We start from the raw sequence: 22,001 nt of genomic DNA on the forward strand, positions 1-22,001 counted from the left end.
TTTAAGACCTCAAGGATACTTCAGGATACTTCTCCAAGGTCACCAAATTGGCAGGCTTGCTTATTAGACTGCCAAGACATTTTTAGCATTAGAAAACAAGTAGAAAATGGCATCGGTGGCCCTGATTGAATGCAGGTTCATGAGTGCACTGGGCTAGTCCAGGCAGCCTCTACACCAGCCGGTTTGCACTAGGGAGGCTGGACACATCTCCAGCCTATTCACCCACAGAGAGTTTAAAACAAAGAAACAGTAGTGAGCTGGTCAAATGACCAGCATTTGGGATGTGCGGGGGCGGGGGGGGGGGGGGGGGCGGTTAATTCTGTTGATTGATACTTCTGATAGCCACTTTGGCTGACAAGGTTCAGGTTGTTTCAAATGTATTTCATGAGTAAATTATTCCCAGGTCCCAGGGAAGAAAGATGTTTACCACCATGTAATACTTTCTCTTGTACTCTGTTTATAAACCTAACCTACCCCACTAGGTATCCAAGTACTTCAAAACATGTATCTTCTTGTAGGTTCTTTAACAAATGAGTCATGTAATGCAGCAGCGAACACGCTGTGGACATGGAAATCTGCAGAATTCTCCCAACATCCTGATTTAGAGAATCCACATTGCTAAGCAATTATAGTACTTTCTTCCAGTAAACTGTCCTTATGCTCAGAGCTATGATGATCAGATTTTTTTAACCACATTTTAGCCTCTCATTATGAAATTCTCTTTCTTACTGCTAAATGGATTTAGATAGAATTTCTGGACTGGCAGGTGGCATGGTTTGGGCATGGGCAGGGACTTGGATTCTACTTACCTGGAAAAGTTTTCCCCCTCTAACTGCCCATGTGGAGTCCAGGACCGGACCTACAGGCAGTTAGGACTTGTAGTCGGAAAGCCCAGGGCTATGATTGGAGGGGCTTGGGGCAAAGTTCCCTACCCAGGAATCTCTTCCAGTTCCAGATTAGCCTATCCCAGGCCTGAAATTACACTACTGTTGAATTCTCTTCGAATTTTTCAGTGGTATATTTTGGACCTCGAAATTTCCCTTATGTTAAGAGATACTATGTTAAGCCATCACCTTAACAGGATTAGTGGACAACCAGCTTCAAGCAGTGTGACTCAGAACCAATGTTAACCTATAGACTAGGAAAGGTCAGACAAGCAAGGAATGAGAATTCAGAGGTCCTTAAACACATTAAAAGTCACCGCCCTTTACAAACTTGGCCTCCGGCCAACTCTAACAATTTCAAATACCACCTAAGGCAGTGGTTCCCAAACAATGGATTCACCTGGGCAATCTCTGAAATGAGGGATACCTGGCTTCCACCCCACACATTGATTTAACTGATGGGGGGGGTTCCACCTGAGCACCAGGATTTTTAACAGCCCCCAGGTGATTCTAATGTGCAGCAACAGTTGGGAGCCACTGACATAAGGAAGCATTGCTCTTCTCATTGGGATGATCTGATTTCCTTCAAACATTAGGATCTCGTGTCTCAGTGCTTCTTGACCATGGTGGCACATCCGAAAAACCAAAGACTCTTCAAAAAAAAGAAAAAAAGAAAAAAAAGATGCCAGAGCCCACTCTCACGGACTCTGATCTAACTGCTCTGGGGAGCAGCCCCTCAGCATCCCTTAGGTCTTTAAGTGTCCTCAGGTGATGTCAATGGCCAACCAAGGTTAGAACCATGGTCTAAGCCCAGGAACTGTTTCTGGAGACCCTAACATGATTCTCCGTGAAGGAGCCAGAAGTACCATTCTTTTTCCACTTTGTCCAAGTTGGGACTACCCCAAGAGGCAATAAAACATTTCCCCAAGGCTGTCAGGAAACTGAGGGGAGGGAGATGGCAAGAGGTGGAATTCACTGAGCCAGAAGAAGCCCTCAAGTTAGAAGACAGAAGAGCTCCAGCCTCTGAGCCGCCCCTCCCCCGCCAACTTTACTGACTGCAATGAGAAGCCTCAGAGTGCTTCCTGGAGATGGCTCAACCTTGGCTGTGGTCCCAATAAATGGTGAAAACTCTTGTCCAATCAGAATTCCTGGCACTGCAAATAGCAAGATTGGCAGGCCTTGAGCCTCCACTCCCTGTGAGATTCTGTTTCATGTATTTCCCAGGAGGATTTCTGCACCAGTTGGAGGCCAATCTGACCTCCCCCTTGGGCCCCCACTCCTTTCTTCCCCCAAAGCTCAGCAGAGTTGAGAGTCATCTCATAGACATACTTGTAAATAACTCGCCGAAATATTTCACATAGTTGTCACTCAATGATGTCAAATGTCCGTACATCTCTGACGCGGTCTGGACAAGTGTCCGGTAACCCACTTTGGGGCGTGGGCAGGGCCACGCGTCTCACACGGGAAAGGACGTCCGCGGAGACCCCACCCCTGGCGTGGCTACCGCACCCCCATTCCTCCCAGCCCAGACGGCGTCCCCTACATCCCTTCGCCTATGCTGAGTGAATTTATGAATGAAGAGTAGCATAGATCGGAGGCACTGATCCTGAAAAAAAAAGTCTGCTTTACACCGTTCTCATTTACAGATGAGAAAACTCGGAGAAAAAAAGGCTATGTGACTCCGTCCGGGTTTGCCACAGAACATTTGTGGCGGAGCCCGATTTAGCCGCCCTTGAATTTCCATTCTGTTGCCTGGCAACCAGTTCAGACCAGCTCAGCGCCCAACCCCGGCCCCTAACCCGCACCCTTTCTCTGCCCGTGCGGCTTGGGCAGCAGTTATCAAAAGTTCAGCCTTTGGGGGGGCAGTGGTCAAAGGCATGTGAGCTAGGGCCCTGGACGGGATACTCCAGCTGGGCTGGGGGTCCGGTCCCAAACCCGCGCGAACCCCGTCTGGCGTGCCTTACGAGGTCCTTTTGACACCTTCCTCTGCAACTCTCCTCCTCCGCCAATTCCCTGGATACCACTTAGCACAATCATGTCAAGTTTCTAAAGTTCTAAATCGCTATCAGATTCCCTAAAAGTCCCGGTTGGGAAACTGGTACTCAGAGCTTTAAGGGTGCAAAAAACCAAAAAACAAACAAAAAATCAGGAGGGGAAGGAGTGTTGAAGAGCCTTCTCCTTCCCAGCTGGCTACGGCTCGGGCGGGACTTTTCTGCTAAAGTCGAGTGAACCTGGCCCCGGCCGGGCGTTCTTGGAAAAAGCGCGGAGTGTGCTCGGACGCCGCACTCCGGCAGCCTCACGCCCCGAACCCGCCCGCCGCCGCCCGCAGCCCCAGCGCGCAGCCCCGCCCGCGGCGCGGGGGAGCGCACGTGCAGCCCACCGCCGCGCAGGTGGAGGGAGCGCAGCCCGCCTGCCCTCGCGTCCCCGCTGCGCCAGCAGGGCCCCGCGTGCCAGGGGCTCCCCCACCCTCTCGCCTCCCTCCCCGGGCCCGGGAGACCGTTAAGGGGAGGGAGTTCTCGTCGTTACGCTACCCTAGATCCTTACCCAGGTTCACAAAGCTCATGACCATGTCCGCGTCGTTGAGGAAGGCGCTGTCCTGCGCACTGGTCAGTGGGGACGTGCCGCCGCCGGGTCCCGAGGCCAGGAGGCTCTTGCCGTTGACCGGGTGCGCCGCGCCGGGGGGCGGCTGCCGGGGCTGAGACGAGCCGGCCCCTCCTCGGGGCCCGGGCTGCCGCCTCTCCTCGTCCGACGCCCAGTCCTCATCGTCGTCGGCTGCCAGGGCGTTGTACAGATCCAGCATGAAGAGGGGCGCAGACTTCAGCCGCCCGGGAGGGGGCTCCCCGCGAGGCTGCTCCTGCGGGAGCGCAGCGGGCTGCGGCTGCTGGAGGCCGTGCAGGGGCCGGGGCCGGTGCGGGAGCCCCAGCACGGAGAGGATCTCCTTCTGCATCTCGCGCTTCTCGTGCGTCTTGAGCCGCCGGTAGAGGAAGCCCGAGGAGGACTGCGGCGGCGGCGGCGGCTGCTCCGCGTGGCCCGGGCTACCGCCGTCCCCCAGCAGCGCCCCCCCGCCGGCGGCAGCGGCGGCGGCGGGCAGGGGGGGCCGCAGCGGCGGGGGGCCGCAGCAGCTGCACAGCAGCCCCCACCACCAGCACAGCCACTGCGCCCTCCGCCCCAGCATCCCCGCCCGGCCGGGCTGGCCCCGCGGGCCCCGCGAGGCGTGGAGCGGCGGTGCGAGGCCGGAGCGCTGCCGCTGTGGCCCTTAGCGTGAGCAGCCCCCGCCACCTCTCGGCGGGCTCGCTTCCCCTTCCTGGCCCTCAGTCCTTATCTCTCATCGTCCTCTGGGGCGCCCCCAATTGCCCAGGCTGGAGGGGAGGCGAAGAGGACGATCACCCGGAGAACCACTTGGAGGGGAGCCCCACACTCCGGCTCAGGTCTCTGGAGGCGCAAGGTCCGGGCCAGGTGCGTCCGAGTCGGGACTGCGCTGCAGCCCGCGCCCTGGCCCCTGGGCGGGTCACGGCGCGGTCACTCTCGGGCCTCGCTGCCCCGCGCACGTGCGCTGTCCCGCGCCCTCCGGGGCGGCTGTGTGGGACCCGGGGCGACCGGGCGGCTCACCAGCTGGGGGGGATGCCCGGCATCATCCCCGCGCACGCCTCTCCTTGGCTGGCACAGCCGCGGTGAAGTTTACTCCGCCGTGGGGCCCAGGCCGTGGCGACAAGGCGTCCCGAGATGCCAGTCTTCTCCGCGAGGCTTAACTTCCTTCCCGCTCACAAACTCCGCGCCCTCCGCCCTCGGGCACTGTCGCTGCCCCCCTCAAAATCTCCGCGTGCCGCTCGACCCCCCAAGCAGAGGCGGCAAGGATCTTGCTTTCCGTTCTGAGCTCTCCGGCTGCCCCGCAAACACCGCCCGCAGAGGGAATGGGAGGGAACTGGACCCGCGCGCAGAGCAGCGACCGCGGCGTCGGCGCGAGAATTCGCAGACTCCCGCCTCTCGGAGCTGCGCTCCCCGCAGCGGCCAACGTGGGCTTTCTGGTGCGCGTCTCGCTCAGGTACCGCACTCCAGCCCCGGAGAGTCCCTGCCCTCTTGGGTAACAGACAGGTTGGCAGCCAATGAAGAGGCGCGTCTCGCCTGTATTTAAATAGGCCCGCCCCCTTCTTTCACCCTCCCTCTCCAGAGAGGCGTTGCCTCGGCCGCGCGTAGGTTTCAAGTACAGAGGATTCTTGGAGGCACCCAAAGTGGGCGCGAGGTAGCAAAGGCTGAGAGGTCATCTCTAGTGTGGACGATCTAATCAACACCCTAATTTAAGCCTGTCTGTTTTACAATCATATAAAAGGCCTGACCTGATGCTTTAACTAAATAAAAGCAAAAACAACTGTTAAATCAATGCCGCCTGTATTAACAGAGGAACAACAGGAATAGTTTCTCTTATTGCTGTAATATAGACATTCAGCAGACACATGACTTTCAAAGGCAGCTGCTGGAAGCTGGGACACACCTTCTGTTCACAAACGGGCCACGGGGCCACAGACAGGACCAAATGTAAGCCAGAGCAGGCATCCCGAGGGTTTGGGGCCATATACTGTGATTCATCGCTTCGTTTCGGCCTTGGCTTGGCTTCTTAAGACAGCACCTTAAAGAAAGAGGGGCAGTCAGATAATATAACAAAAAAAAAGCCACCCTCTATCTTCTTGGAAATGTTTCAGTGCTCCAGTTTTTCTGTGAACTTTTCATGTTAATGTATTGAAATACAATAGAGCTTTTATGACGCCAGATAAAACCTGAGGAGAGGCAGTATGGATAATTCCAACCCGGGCAGGGGCCTGGCGTGTTCCCGTTCAGTGTAATAGGGCAAAGAAAGTCAGGTTGCCGGGAGCATTAGACAAGATCAGGCTTGGAAGACACACGTTACATTACATTTGCATGATGGACACACTTCTCAATCACAGACACGACCCCCTCTGTCCAAACACCACCACCACCACCTGCCATTCAGGATGCAAATCCGCTTGCCCTCACACTATCCAAGAATGCCCAGTAATCTATGTCCGGATCCTACAAACGCATTCACTTAAAACACTAGGATCTTTTACTTGGTGGAAAGTGTACGGATTAGAAAACAGACTTCACTTTGGTCCAAGGCATTTCTGAGCCAGACCAAAGAGCTATAAACTATGGGACTCATGGACTTATGAGATCATGGGGTTTCTGCTGCTCAAAATCTGATAAGCATTTCTGTCTTAATACAAAGAATCTGTTTTTCATGGGTGAGGGTCTTCACCCCCCTCCACCCACTGGATTGCTTTTCTCATTCTCTCATGGCCCAGAGAGATCATCTAGTCTTTAATTCTACAAATTTAATTTTCTCAACTCGAGTTTAATTCTGCAAGTGTGGTCTTTAGTTCTACAAAGGTCCCATAGCCATTGACCTCAGGCACCACAAGGTCAACAACATTGAAGGCCAGTCTTTAACCATCTGCAGGGATTCTTTTCATCTGAAAAGAAAATATATCACTACTTGGTCTGGGCTACCAGGATCCTTAGAATTTAAAAGCCTCCATCACTTGTTCCTTCTGTATGGGACTTAAAATCACTACAGTACATAACATCACAACAGCCAAGAGCTCTGATCAAAAGATCTAAAATCTCAGCGAGTATACATAGGCTTCCTGCCAAGGTCCTTCTCCTTTCTCAAACGTAGTCATACCTTCATTTTAAGATGGCTGGTGAAACACAGCAGAGTAAAAGCAGCTTTAAAACCTACAAGCAGAGTAAAAACCTATTAGGGCAGTGGAGAAAGCACTCCAAAACTGTAAAACCCTTGAGCATACACAAGGGCACCTAGATAGGGCTGTGCCATATAAAACACAAAAGCAAGTTGTGACCCATCTATATGCACTTGTTGTATATGCACCTATGGTCTAGCAGAGAACACACGGGCAGACACACGTACCATCTTCCCCTTTTGTTCGGTACTTGGTTAGAAGTAGATGGACCTTGTGACGTGAGTCAAGAACGGCACTTAATGATGCACTACCAATTAAACATCTGAGCAGCAACCCTGACTCAGGTCTGCCATGCTCCTCACATCCCCATCAAGGAGGCCTCTCGGTTCCTGTTGAATATTGCTGGAAAAAGGAGGTGCTGAGGGTGCCTCCAGATGATAAACACAAGCTCTCTCAAGAGCCAGAGGGAAACTATGTGAAATGAAAAATGATAAGGATCCTAAGGGCAGTGACATTCAATTGAGGACCACAAAAGAGGGTATGCTCTCCTCATGTCCCTGCTACTCCCAACAGGTGCACTTGTTTGCTGGAAAACACCAGGAAACATCTTTGGATTGGACGTTGGGGCAAAAGGGGATAAAGAGAGGCAGTTCTAACATTTCTACAACCTCAAAATTGGGACCACTGCTTTTCCAAGGCAGTTGGAACTCTATGTGGATAAGCACCCCTCACCACTACCTCACCCACTCCCTGTTTCTCTGACCCCTCCCCTGCACCCCCTGAGAAGTCTCAGGTTAGGGAGCTGGACAAAGTCCAGCTGTGATGCAGGAGGGATGGAGTGAAGGGAAAAGGGCAGGTTTGGCTCTGGAGTCTGCTGGAATGTGTGAACCAACTGGAGAAAATCAGAGGTAACTTCGCCCCCTGCAGGACACCAACATATCACCACCCCCTTCCTCTGTGCCGGAACAACCTTCATTAAGTTCTCTGGATGTGTCTCCAAAACATCTGGGTGGAAAGAGGAGGAATTCGGTCAAGAAGCCGGATGTGGGAGCCAATCCACATCAAACATCTGGTTGCTTGGCTGACATCTCATGCAGATGGCCTTCAGTTTTCTGGAAATAGGTTGCCTGTCCCACTCCCGCCCATTTAATGAAGGAACGAGGAACCCTCACCAAAAAGCACAGGTTTATCCCATGACTTCAGAGATGCCGGGGAGAGGGTGAGAGCCCCGCACCCAGGTGCAATTAATGCACAGGGCAATTCACACAACAAAGTCTTTAAAACGGCAGTTCTTCTTGTTTCTTTTATGAGGGTTTCTGTTCTACATTTAAAACACACATGACCAAATTTCCATTTTTAAAAGATGTTGTTTCTTGGGGGCACCTGGGTGGCTCAGTCAGTTAAGCACCAGACTCTTGGTTTTGGCTCAGGTTATGATCTCATGGTTCATGTGTTCAAGCCCTGCGCTGGGCTCCATGTGGATGACGCAGGTCCTATCCTGCTTGGTTGGGATTCTCTCTCCCCCCCCGCCCGCCAAAACCCCCATTCTCTCTCTGCCCTTCCGTCACTCGCTCTCTCAAAATAAATAAACTTTAAAAAAAAGATGCTGTTTCTTAATTTATGTTAAGTATTCTGTACACTTTCCTTTGAATCAATTATTAGCAATAAACTGCAGTTGCCGTCTTTGCTTTTATCCTAAATCGCACATTGCCCCCTTTCAACTGTCTTGCAGAGGCATGCAAGCTGCTTCTAGAATGAACTTAAGTGCCATAAACTACATCGCTCTTGTGTTGAAAAGCCTGAGATCTGGTCACCTTGAATCTTTGGGAACCCCCACTTAAAATTCTAAATTTTAGGGGCAGCTGGGTGGCTCAGTCGGTTGAGTGTCTGACTTCAGCTCAGGTCATGATCTCACGGTTCGTGGGTTCAAGTCTCACATCAGGCTCTGTGCTGACAGCTTGGAATCTGGAGCCCGCTTTGGATTCTGTGTCTCCTTCTCTCTCTGTTCCTCTCCTGCTCATGCTCTCTCTCTCTCTCAAAAATAAATAAAGATTAAAAAATAAAAACAAAATAAAATGCTAAATTTTAATCTTTAATATTAGTCTAAGAATTTGATTATTCCTTAATATTCATGTCTTTAAAAAATTTTTTTAATGTTCATTTATTTTTGAGAGAGACAGAGTGTGAGCAGGGGGAAGGGCAGAGAGAGGGAGACACAGAATCAGAAGCAAGCTCCAGGCTCTGAGCTATCAGCACAGAGCCTGATGTGAGACTTGAACCCACGAACCGCGAGATCATGACCTGAGCCAAAGTTGGATGGGCGCTCAACCAACTGAGACACCCCGGCACCCTGATCCTTAATATTAATTTCTCAATAGAATAACTTGCTCCAATTTGAAAAATATCCATTTGGAGTTAAGTGAAAAGGAAATATGGTAAGTAAACGTGTGCCGAGTGTGAGAAATGAAAACTTGAGAGTTAAATAAATATTGCTTCTGAAAGCTACACCTGTAAGGCAGCCTTCAAAATACGTGTCTCATCCAAAAGTCTGTGGTAACATTTACATTCACTCACACTTTCCTTTCTCTGTCAACTATTCAAAAATGCTGGGCATTCACACTTCAAAATATCATTGGAGCCATCATATTTTCCTACTCGTGAAGGACATCTGGTGGCAAAGTGAAAAACTAATACATAAATCTGTTTCCAGAGATTTTTTTTCCACACCGTAACCCAAAAGGCAAATCTGTTACTTGTGTGTGCTTCAAACATTTTGGCCAAGCTCAGATCTTTATCGTCCTAGGACTTAAGCTGTCTGAATAATAAGCAACAGAATCTTTAGAAATATCCAAACGATTAAACGGTTTTTAAATGTTTCATTGGATAATCAGTGGGAGCGGACTGAGTCTTAAACTTATTTTACTAAGCAAAACAATGCTCAAAACCTTTCCATGACTAGTTCTACTATCCCTGAAGCATTCTGTTCCAAGAAGTCATTGGACACTTGGCTCCTCTGGGGAGTGCCTGAGGCTTCCCAGACTGTGTTGGCCTCTGAGCTTGACTCCATTCCGGGGTCCCCTCTGTACCCCATGCCCTGGATGTGTCTCTCGTGGCAACTAGGAGGCTCCATGAAAATACGACATTATTGTGGTCGCCCATCCCCTTAACTAGCAGAGCTGTAAGCAGTGGTGTGGGGGGCTCGGGGAAGACTACACTTACTGGGTAAAATCAGGTTGAAATAAAAGTCAAGACTATCTCTAAAAGACAAGAGAAAGTCTAAGAAGATGTGTACCAATGGGAAGGCTGATGATGACACTAATCACCCAGGCTGCATACGTTCATTCACCCATTCATTCAACAAATATTTGAATGCCTAGTATGTGTCAGGCAAAGATCTCTGCCCTCATAGATTCTAGAAGGGGAAGATGAACAATGAATGAAATAACCAAGAAAATATATTGTGGTAGACAGGATGTTGTCTCCATGATTCTTACCTATAGTGTTACGTCTATGAATGTGTGACCTTATATTGCAAAAGGGACGTTGCAGATGGAGTTAAGATTGTCAAACAGGTGATGTTAAATTGGGAAGATTATCCTAGATGATCTGAGTGGGCCCAGTGTAATCACAAGGGCCCTTAAAAGTAGAAAAGAAGGGGCGCCTGGGTGGCTCAGTTAGTTGGGTGTTGGACTTCAGCTCAGGTCATGATCTTGCAGTCTGTGAGTTCGAGCCCTGCGTCGGGCTCTGTGCTGACAGCTCGGATCCTGGAGCCTGCTTCGGATTCTACGTCTCCCTCTCTCAGCCCCTCCACCCCTCACACTCTGTCTCTCTCTCTCTCTCTCAAAAATAAATAGATATTAAAAAACATTTTTTAAGCATAAAAGGAAGGCAGAAGAGATGTGTCAGCCTGAGAGGGACTCAGTCTGCCTTTGCTGGCTTTGAAGGTGAAGGGGCCACAAGCCAGGGAATACAGGTGGCTTCTAGAAGCTGAGTGCAAACCTCAGCCCACAGCTGCCTAGAAAACAGTGACCTCAGTCTTGACTCTGAATTCTGTCCACAGCCTGAAAAACCTGGCTTCTCATCCAGAGACTCCCAGATAAAAGCCCTAGGCAGCTGACACCTTGATTTTGACCTGGTGGGACCCAGGGCCAAGAAAGTAGCCAAGCCTAATGGACTTCCAACCTACAGAACTATGGGATAAGTTTGACTGTTTTAAGCCACTACATTGGTGGCATTTTGTTTCACAACAAGAAGAAACGAATATGTATATAATATGGTGGTAAATGCTGTGGAAAAAATCAAGCCAGGAAGTACACCAGGTCAGGAGTACGTGGATGGTCTCCTGAGGAATCTTCACTGAGAAGGCAAACACTTGAGTGAAGACATGTCAGAGTAAAGAGAGTAAAGAGAGCCAGCCCTGAGGATATCTGAAGAAAGAACTTCCAGAGGAATGAAAATAGTAAGCGCAAAGGCCTGGAGGCAGGGGCATGCCTGGTGAGTCTGAAGAAGATCAAGGAGCCGTTGAGGCTACGTCAGAGGAAATGACAGGGGATAATAATAGGAACTTAGGACAGACCTCCAAGGAGGGTGGGAATTGGAGGCCAGGGTAGCATGGGGCCCTGGGCATCCTTATAAAGGCTTAACATTTTTTCAAAATTTATTTTACTTATTTTGAGAGAGAGAGAGAGAGAGAGAAAGAGAGAAAGTGGGGAAGGAGAGACAGAATCCCAATCAGGCTCCACACCATCAGCACAGAGCCCGGTGTGGGGCTTGAACTCACAAACCGCGAGATCATGACCTGAGCTGAGACCAAGAGTCAGACACTTAATCAACTGAGCCACCCAGGTGCCCCAAGGCTTCAGATTTTAAGAAGCATAAGATGGCATAACAACATGGACAAATGTCACAAACATAGTGCTGGGGAGAAGATGCCAGGCAGAAAAGAATACATTCTGTAACTCTACTTATATAAAATTCAGAAACAGACTGAACTAATCTAGAAGTCAGGTTAGAGGTTACCTCTGGGAAGAAGAGTAGGAATAATAATGGAATAAAACCAAAGGGCGGGGTTCTCAAGAGTTGGCCTATTTCTTTACCTGGGTGGTAGTTCCACGGGAGTTGTCAATTTTAACAATTCATTGAGTGGCACACGTATGATTTGTACTCTTTTCTGTATGTATGTGGTTATAGTGCAATAAAAAATTTGACTGAAAACACAATTAAGAGCGGGGCACCTGGGTAACTTAGTTGGGTAAGCGTCCAACTTTGGCTCAGGTCATGATCTCACAGTTTGTGAGTTCGAGCCCCACGTCGGGCTCTGTGCTGACAGCTCAGAGCCTGGAGCCTGCTTCGGATTCTGTGTCTCCTCTCTCTGTCCCTCCTCTGTTCATTCTCTCTCTCTCTCTCTCTCTCTCTATCTCTCTCTCTCAAAATAAATAAATAAACATTAAAAAATTAAAAAAAAAAACAAGGGCCACCACCACCAATAACAACAAGTGCAAGAAGGGAGGGTCACAGGATAAGGTTTTGAGCAGAGTGACACGTGCTGACTTAAATTTTATCAGAATCCCTTAGGCCATTGTGTTGAGAATATACTCTAGAGTTGCCAGGGCAGAATCAGGGGGATGAATGAAGAAATTCTTGTTATTGGTCAGGCAGGAGAAGACGGTGGCTCATAGGGGACCTCAGGGGGAAGCAGTGGAGAGAGAAAAGTGGTTGGATTCTGGACTTATTTCGAAGGCAGACCCCAGTGCCAAACTTCTTCCCCTGTACTGGCCTCCCCCACTGCACAAGGCCTGAGGTAGTAGTGTGAATTTGCTGTGGATGGAGGAGAAGACTGTTCGTGTTCTGGTGACCGTGGGTTACCGTGCTATGATACAGGGGTGGTCTGAGGGGCTTTAAGCACCCCCATCTCCATCAGCACCCACGCTACAAAAGCCGATCAGAATAAACACTGTGTGCTACCCAAGAACAGCTTCAAGACAAGCCCCCCAATAATAGCCTTGCAGTGAGATTCCCTATGTAGTCATATAGCAGCTCCTCCTCTGACATAAAATCTAAGACATGAAGTTTGGCCACTAACCCTAATATTATAAGGACTCCTATAAATGTAGTATCCTGGGTGGAATATTGGAGCACAAAAAAAGGACATTAGGTGAAACCTAATGGAATCTGAATAAAATATGGAGTTTAGTTAACAGCAATGTATCAACAGTGGTTCATTAGTTGTGACAAATGCACCATAACATTCTAAGATGTTAATCATCGGAAGCACCGGGTGGGGGATTTATAGGAACTCCTTAGACTCACTTGGCAGCTTTTCTGTAATTTTTAAATTATAGTAAAATAAAAGGTTTATTTTAAAAATTATTCCTATAGCTTTAATCTTAGGATGCAATAAGTAACGTGTGTCTATATTCCAATCCAGGGAGTGTTTTATTTCTGTAAGTATATTCTTTCACTTCTAAAACTTCCATTTGGTTCTTTTTCTGTATATACAACTTCTGCTTCTTGCTGAAACTTTCGACTTTTTCATTTATTTCCAGAGAATCTGTAATTGATTGATGAAGCATTTTTAACGACAGCTGCTTTCAAATCCTTGATAATTTGGATAATGTGGGATAATTCAACACCTGATTGATCTTGAGGGCGGGGTCAGCTGAATGTCTTTTCTCATTTAAGTCAGGATTGTCTTGCTTCTTCATATTACAGGGTTGTTTTTTGTTTTTTGTTTTTTTTAAAAAGCATATCCTGGACATTTGGTCTGTTATATGAGGAGCCTCTGGGTCCCAGTTAAATCTTTTATCAGGCAGTTGCACTGTTTAGCTTTAGCATATAGGTCCTGGCCTACTTTTGTAGCTATGGTTCCAATGGCAACTTAATTTCCAGGTTTGTAGTGTTATTTTTATCTGCATCATTAATCTGGTGCTGTTGGGATTCCTGTTCTCCCTGCTAGTGCTGCCTGAAGGGACAGAAGAGTCTTCCCCAGTCCAGACTATCAGGTGTCTTTCAGTGGGAGAGGGCAGCCTTCAGGATAGGAAGGATTTCTTGGAGCCAACTTTTAAACACCCACATATTGGGGCGCCTGGGTGTCTCAGTCAGTTAAGCGTCTGACTTTGGCTCACGTCATGATCTCACAGTTCCTGAGTTCGAGTCCCGCGTCAGGCTCTATGCTTGACAGCTCGCAGCCTGGAGCCTGCTTCAGATTCTGTGTCTCCCTCTCTCTGCCCCTCCCCTGTTGGTGCTCCATCTCTAGTTCTCTCAAAAATAAATAAAAACATTTAAAAAATAAATAAAACAAACACCCGCATACTGATTTTCTGTGAAATGTTAGTTCCAGGATGGTTTCCTCCAATGACTGCATAATAACTGTGGTCACTCCTTCCTGTTAAACGAGTACGTGTTCATTTTTTCTTGTACCGGAGTGAGACAAATCTACTCCAGTATGGCCCATATGGTATATTCCAGAAATAAGTAGAAACTGCTATTTGGGCTTTCACATGACATTATTTTCCCAAATTTCATATGGAGGTTAGTGAATTTATTAAGTAAACTGGAGTTGTGGGCTGAACAGGTAACAAATAGCTAACTCATAAGCCAGTCTCCAGATATCCAGTGTGTAGGTGAGAACCCACTACACCTCACTTTCACATAGAAATCTAGACTGCAAGCTCTGTTGTCTGTCGGCACCTAACACAGTACCTGGCACATGGTAAGGTGCTAAATGAGCATGAGCTTAATGATAGAATTTCATCGGTTAAGGCCTTGGCTGGGGAAAGAGAACACATAGGACACCTTCCTGATCACATACTTTCTCGACCGTGAGAAGACCCCATAACATAGAAAAGTATGTGCATTTGTAATAGTTAAACTAAATTGTAGCCAAGAATAATAAATACTAAATTATTCATTAAATATAACTGAAATGTCAGGGCTTTAAAACTATGTATACTACACGGACATTAGCATGGGATAACTAAAGCTAATTTTAGCAGTCACCTCTACTACTTAAATCACACCCATAAAAATGAGACGTTCATACAGAAATAAAACTAAAATTTGCCAATACACCTCAGAGTAAAATGTTATTTAAGGATTAGTAAAACATTTATTTTCCTAGCATGTGAATAGGACACTTGTTCTCATAATTTTCCTTCACGTCCTCACCAGAACTGAATCTTCTGGCATCTGGAATAGATTCTTTCAAATGCATACATCCACCTGTTTCAAACTCAGACTCCCCAGAATCAGTAAAAGGAAGCTCTCCCAGATGACATCAGCAGGACAGGGCTCCTGTCAGCCAAGCACTTTGCCGTGAAAAGAATGGGATCTGTCCCTGTCATTAGCAATGAGCCGAAGGGAAATAAAAACCCCACTTATTAAATTAAGAAAATGGTGATATTATCACTTAACAAGTTTTCAGAAGTGTGTGTGCCTTGTCAAGCATTTACCGTAATTACCCTTGCTGTACGTCATTTGCTCTTACTTTTTAGCAGAGCAACTCAAGAGACATTTTCTTCAAGGGGCGTGTGGGTGGCTCAGTTGGTTAAGCACCGACTTCGGCTCAGGTCATGATCTCACAGTTCGTGAGTTCGAGTCCTGCGTCAGGCCCTGTGCTGACAGCTCAGAGCCTGGAGCCTGCTTCGGATTCTGTGTTTCCCTCTCTCTCTGCCCCTCCCCTGCTCATGCTCTGTCTCTCAAAAATAAATGAAAATATTAAGAAACATTTTCTTCAAGACTGTTATGCTCTAGTTATGCAAGATGCCTAAGTTCTAGAGATGTGCTGTATAATATTGTGCCTATAAGTAAACATATTCTATAGTGCACTTAAAAATTTGTAGATGGTTGGACAGCTGGGTGGCTCAGTCAGCTAAGCATCCAACTATTGATCTCGGCTCAGGTCATAATCTCACAGTTCATGGGATGGAGCCCCACATCTGGCTCAGTGCTGACAGCGCAGAGCCTGCTTGGGATTCTCTCTCTCTGCCCCTCCTCTGCTTGCACTCTCTCTCTCTCTCTCTGTCTCAAAATAAATAAATAAACTTAATATTTGAAAAAATTGCTGATGGTAGATTTCCTCTTAAGTATTTTTACCAAAAGAAAAAAAAAGGGCAGGGGGAACACAAGGCACTTTTTGGAGGTGATGGATATGTCTAGTACACTGATCGTGGTGATAGTTCCATGGGCGTACACATATGTCCAAACCCATTGAATTGTATATATTAAATTTGTGCAGCTTTTTGTATATCAATTACACCTCATTAAAGCTGATTTAAAAAAAAGACTTCCATGTTCTTTCCTTTCCTACTCTAAATATGTTTCACTCAGCAAAAGCTCAGGGCCTCAAAGGGGCCCTTCCCAAAGAAGCTCAGCCTTAGCAATGCTGCGTTGGGGGGGGGGGTTTGGGGGGGTGGAGGGAGCTGGTAGAGAACTCAGGAGCCTGAGATTTGTCCCTGAGCCAGGAAAAGAGCTTCCTTGGCCATGGCCAAGAACTTCCCATGGGCCAAAGTCCTTGTTGTCAAGGACTTTCAGTACATCATTTGGCAAGCGTGTGTTAAGCACCTGTTGGGTATACACCAGGCACTGTAAAGAGGCTGTTGGGTTTTAGGAATAAAAAGACAAAGTTCTGACCTGACCTCAAGGAGCACATGGTCTATCATGGAGATGGATATACAAGGAACTCTCAACATGTTATGGCAACTGCTACCAGTGGAGGTGTTTACTGTTTATAAATAATATATAGGGGGAGTCCTGGGTCAGCCTGAAGGAATGTGGGAAGACTCCATAGCCTGGGAAAGTTATTAAGAAGATAGTTTTTCAGTTGAGACTTGGAGCACAACAGGGAGATTTTTCATTTACACAAATGGTTACTAAGTACTTACAAAGTGCTTGGTGCTGAGTATACAAGTGAAAACAAAGCAGACATGGGCTTTGTCCTTATGGGGCTTACAGTATGACAAAGTAGGCAAATAAATAAATGAATAAATCTGTGATTACTAGTTTTGACAAATGCATGAGCCAACCATGGGGGGAAAGTAAAGGAAGTCATCACAGGCTGAAGGAGCAGCATGTGCAAAAGCCTGGAAATAAAGAATTCAGGGCATGTAAGAAATGAAAGCCAGGGCACCTGGGAGACTCAGTTGAGTGTCCAACTCTTGATTTCCGCTCAAGTCATAATCTCACAGTTTGTGAGAGCAAGCCCTGTGTCCAGCTCTGCATGGAGCCTGCTTGGGATTCTTCCTCCACTCCCCCCCTCTGTCTCTCCCCCATGCTCTAAATAAATAAATATATAAATAAATGTGTTAAAAAAAAAAGAAATGATGAAAGCCAATGCAGCTGACACATAGTAAGTGCAGGGTGAATACAATGATCTGAGATTGAAAACATAAAAGACATATCATACAGAATTTTGAGAAATTTAGATTTTACAAAGAATAAGGGGGCAGCACCAGAGGCTTTTATCCAAGAAAAACATGGCCTGATACAGTATTCTAGACTATTCCACTGGCTGCTCTGCAGAGCAGGAAGGCCAGTAGGGGATGACTCTAGTAAGCCAGGTGACAAGATGGGAGATTAGGGTAGAGATACTGGAAGAGAAACAGATGGTTTGGTAGTATGTTTGTAAGCAGAAAAAGTACAGGACTTGGTGATAGATTGGAATGAGGGATTGAGGAAGAAGAGGAATCACGGATTTATATTTGAGTAAACCAAGCGGCTGTGGCTCCATTTATTGAGGTGGGGAATTTGGGAGAGAAATAAGAGAGAAAATTTAGAAAACAGAAGTTCTGTTATAGACATGAAGCCTGAGGTCCCCTTGAGATTTCCAAATGGAGTTATCAAGTAAGCAGTTAGAGAAACCATTCTAAAATTCAGAGGAAGCATTGGCTGAACAAATTCATCTACATGTAAGTAATATTTAAAACCCCAGGAATGGGAGAGGTCACTTATGGAAAGATGGAGATAAGGAAGATGCAGAACTGAACTCTGGGAAACATCAACATTTAGAGTGCAGATATAAGAGAAGCCAACAAAAGAGAGAAGTGACCAGAATGATTAGAAAAACTATGTCACAATGAAAACGTTAGTATCATGGAAATCCAGAAAGGAGGAGGGTAGCAACGGTTAGCCATGTTGAATGCAATCAAAAATAGGGAAGTGCTCCTTAAATGTAGCAATATGGGAAGAAGAACAATAAGATGGTAGCTTAAGGAGGACAAGAAGCCTAGGGACATTTTTTTTTGTACTTGTGACAAGGGGGATGGGCAGGAAGAAGGACAGTTTGTCAGTGATAACAAGAGGAAAAATAGAGAAAATGGCTGAAAATGAGGAAAGTGGGAGACTTGGTTGCAAGAAGATAAAAAACAACTTATGTTCTATTTTCTTAAAGAATAGGAGGCCAGGTCATCAGGTAAGAGTAAGACTCATAAGAGGCAGAAAGTGGAGAGACCTTGTGGTGCAAGGAGAGAGAATCTGGTAGGAAGCTATTAAGATGGCTCCCAATAAGCCTTACCTCCTGCTTTTCATGAACTTGTGTTATCTCTCCCCCTTGAATGTGAGCTGGACTTACTAACTTTTAATGAATACAAAATGGCAGTGATGGGTTGGGAAGTGATGGGATGTTCCTTTTGAGATTAGGTTATGACAAGAATATGGTTCCTTCTTGAACACTCTCACTCATTCTGAAGGAAGTCAGCTGCCATGTTGTGAGCTGCCCTGTGGGGAGGTCTACCTGCCAAGGTACAGAGGGAGGCCTCTGGCCAACAGCCAGCATGGAACTGTGGCCTTCAGTGCCACAGCCCATGAAGATCTGAATCCTGCCAACAACTACATAAGTGAAGTTGGAAGGGCTCCTCCCTCACCTGAGCCTTCAGAGGTGACTGCAGCCCAGGCTGGCAGTTTAACTACAAACGCATGAAAGACCCTCAAGTCTGAGACTCCCAGCTGAGATGTACCCAAATTCCTAATGCACAGAAACGGTGAGACACAAACCTTTGTTGTCTCAAGATGCTGGATTTGGGGGTGATTTGAACACAGCAATAAAAAATGAAAACAGAGAAGAAAACAAGGAACAGAAGTCTGGGACTATATGAAATTCAGTTAACTAGAGAATTACAGTTAGGATTGGTACTGTTAACTAACCCATTTATTAAGGAATCTCAACTCAGGGGGCACCTGGGTGGCTCAGCCAGTTGAGTGTCTGACTCTTGAGTTCAGCTCAGGTCATGATCTCATGGTTCATGAGTTCAAGCCCCACATCAGGCTCTGTGCTGACCATGCAGAGCCTTCTTGGGATTCTTTTGCTCTCTCTCTCTCTCAAAATAAATAAACTTAAAAAAAAAGTCTCAATTCAGGGGATGCCTGGCTGGCTCAGTCAGAAGAGCATGCAGCTCTTGATCTCAGGGTTGTGAGTTAGAGCGCCACGTGGAGTGTAGAGATTACTTAAAAATAAAATCTTTAAAAAAAAAAGAAAAGAAAAAAGAAGTCTCAACGCAGTAGGGTCAAAATGTAAAACATTTTATATGTTTTTCCAATCTATGCATTCAACTTTGCTCTCTTGAGTCCTCATTGCCCAGTCCTTAACACAGCTGCGGGGAGACATCATAACTTGCCACTCACTTTCAATTTAAAAGCCCATACACTTTAACATGCCAGTCTCTTTATTAAAATGTCTGACTACAATTTTGAAGGAGCACCCCAAAACCCACTGTGTGGTTTACAGGTTGGATAACCAGTGCTCTAAACCTTATAATAATGTTTCACCAAGGGTATCCCACAGAACACTATAACTCCTTAGCATATTCTTTAGAAATCTGCCAAAACAAAACCAAAAGCATATACAATTTTTATTTTCTCTAAAATTCTTTTAAAATATAAGTATAAGAAAAATGTTTAATTATTAAGCCGTTTTTCCTCATTCTTGATAATCCGCCTTTAAAAATGGTGTGTCCAATGAGTAAATGCTGAGAAGTGTGTCGTGTGGTTGCTTTGTGTATGACTGAATGGCTTTAATCTGCTTACTGATGGATGTGAATGTTTCTAAATTTATTATTGCATTGATGTATGTCTTGATCTGATGATGGTTGGTCTCTCTTGTTTAACTTTTGATGTCTGTGATACTTTGTTTTTGTTTCTTTAATGTCTCTAATGTTTTAATTGATGGGAACACATTTGGAATGATTTTTTGGAGGGATTAATTTATCAGTGAGACAATACTTTTTCACTACGCTAGTCCAAGTCTGCAAAATATCTCCTGTGTTCCTGCTAGTGTTGTATCAGTTTTATAATTTTTTTCAGTTTTATAATTTAAATGTATTAAGTGTTTAAGAAAGCCTGGGATAGGCTGACCTACAGAAATGCTCAAGTACTGGAATTATCGTTTTTATTTCCAAATATATTTTCTTGACTACTAAACTTGTGTGTGCATGTGCACGCATGTGAGGGTGTTGTGTGAAATTTAAAGCTATACTCCCTTGCATGCCAGCATCTTGAATTGGACAGAAGAGTATGGTCTCGAAAGCAAGGTCTTTCCCCTCTCTTTCTGAGTCTACCTCCTCCAGAGATAATGACTGGGAGCGGCAGACAAGAAAGCAGAGGTTATCCGAAGCAATGGATGTCTTACTGGTGGTGGTGATGGGGAGCATCTTTGATCCACTCTGACTTATCTGATGCTGGTACCCTCTGCTAACATGGTGGCCTTATACCCAGTATGTGTGGTTTGGGGGTTGGTGTTCAGGTTTACCCCTACCTCCTCCACTACTGAGAATCCCTTCAGAAAGGGGTGCCATGTGTCTTTTTGTCTCCAACAGTGGTCTACACACTCAATCACCTCCCCAAGCTGGGCATCCCATACTGGCCCAGATTCTTCCTGGAGAGCCCTCCTTCTTGCCTCTCAGCTAACTTCTGTGCTCCTTTGTATTGAGCCATGGAAGCCACTGAAGTCTTTTCCCACATCCCCTAAAGGCCAAAGAGAACTACACTGAGGTTCCCCAACATCTAACTTCTTCATGAAAAGCAGGTCAAAATACAGTCCTTTCTCACCCTGCTGGCAAAGAGTAGAAAGCCTCACCTTAGAAATTTCAGGCGGAGGAGACCCTGTTTCTATAGCTACGTATGCTCCTAAACTCTAGGGTTTAGAGTTTAGGACCTGGACAGGCTCTCCCACAAATCCCTTCACCATTCTTCCCTCTGGTCCTATAGCAGCATCAGAATGGAACAAGAGTTTTCCGCTTCAGAAGCATGAAGCCAAGGAGTGAGACATCAACCTTCTCTTCTTGCAATTCACCCACCTCTACAAGTGATTCTCCTTATGTTCCCTGCATGTGCATGGCTTTGTGATAAACAGTACCCCACCTCCAAGAAGAGAGTATAGAAAAGACATGCATTCCCCTACCAGGCCAGTGACTCCTGACTCCATTGATTCCCCCTTTGTTCCCCCCTTAGGAGTATGGGGGAAGGATGGGAACCATGGATGAGGATTTTAGGGAAGCTATTACAACCTCTTTAATAATCCATGACAGAGTGTCTGGTTCTAAATGTGGGCAGCTGCTGCCACTTACTGCTTCTCTATCCTCTACTTTGGAACCCCAGTTACTGAGCCAGGAAAATAGTAAATGTCTCACTTTATGTGGCAAACAATCATTGGAGGATATTCTGAGGACAGAGAATAGCCTATGCAAAAGCCAAGAGGCCTTTCAAGAGCATGAAAGACCACGGTAACAGATAAGTAGATCCATATGCTTGATTTGCAAGGACTTTGAGACCTGAGTCAAAAGATGAGGCAAAAGACACAAAAAGAGGCCTATATGCCTTTCTAAAGATAAAAACTATGTAATATAAGTGATGCAGAGTCACTGAAGAATTTTTTGCAAAAACTGAGAAGATCCAATTTGCATGGTAGAAAGGTGACTCTGTGGCAATGTGTCAGGGAGATTATGGAGATGATCTAGAAACAAGACAACATGTCTCAAGTAAGAGGGGAGAAAGGCTTACATTAGAGCAATAGTGGCTATGATGTCCAGTGTGAACAGAGGTGAAAGAGGTTTAGCTTATAGACCAGACAGCTCTTTATGAGTAATCAGATGCACAGGAAGAGAGAGGTGGGGACATTTACAATGGTCCATTGGTTTCTTAATTGAGGGAGCTAGTGGATGATATTTGCAAAGACAGAGAGTTCAGCAGAAGAAGATGGTAAATTATGCTTTGGACCTACTGAATTTGAGGTCTTTATGGGACCTACTGAGTTTGAGCTGCCTGGTTGGACAGGAAGGAATGCCCCTCAGTGTCAACCTGTCTGGAGACGTTGATTTGGAATGTGGAGTCATGAGCATGAATGGGTTAAGTACAAAGTGATAAGAGGACCTGGGGCAGAGTTCTAGGGACCACAGACATGTTAGAAGTGGGA

General features: G+C 46.4%; 1 protein-coding gene across 1 annotated transcript in view; it reads right to left on the bottom strand.

Moving 5' to 3' along the window:
* The window catches only part of BMP6 (bone morphogenetic protein 6), a 159,705-nt gene extending 154,796 nt beyond the window's left edge, over positions 1-4,909 (bottom strand). Inside the window, exon 1 of the mRNA XM_060614844.3 lies at positions 3,429-4,909. Within this exon, the coding sequence (XP_060470827.1) occupies positions 3,429-4,059 (631 nt within the window). The 5' untranslated portion in view covers positions 4,060-4,909. The remainder of the gene's footprint in view (positions 1-3,428) is intronic.
* Between the last annotated feature and the right edge of the window lie 17,092 nt (positions 4,910-22,001).

The sequence above is a fragment of the Panthera onca genome, chromosome B2 (assembly GCF_046562875.1).
Source record: "Panthera onca isolate mPanOnc1 chromosome B2, mPanOnc1 haplotype 2, whole genome shotgun sequence".
In the NCBI taxonomy this organism is placed as follows: domain Eukaryota; kingdom Metazoa; phylum Chordata; class Mammalia; order Carnivora; family Felidae; genus Panthera; species Panthera onca.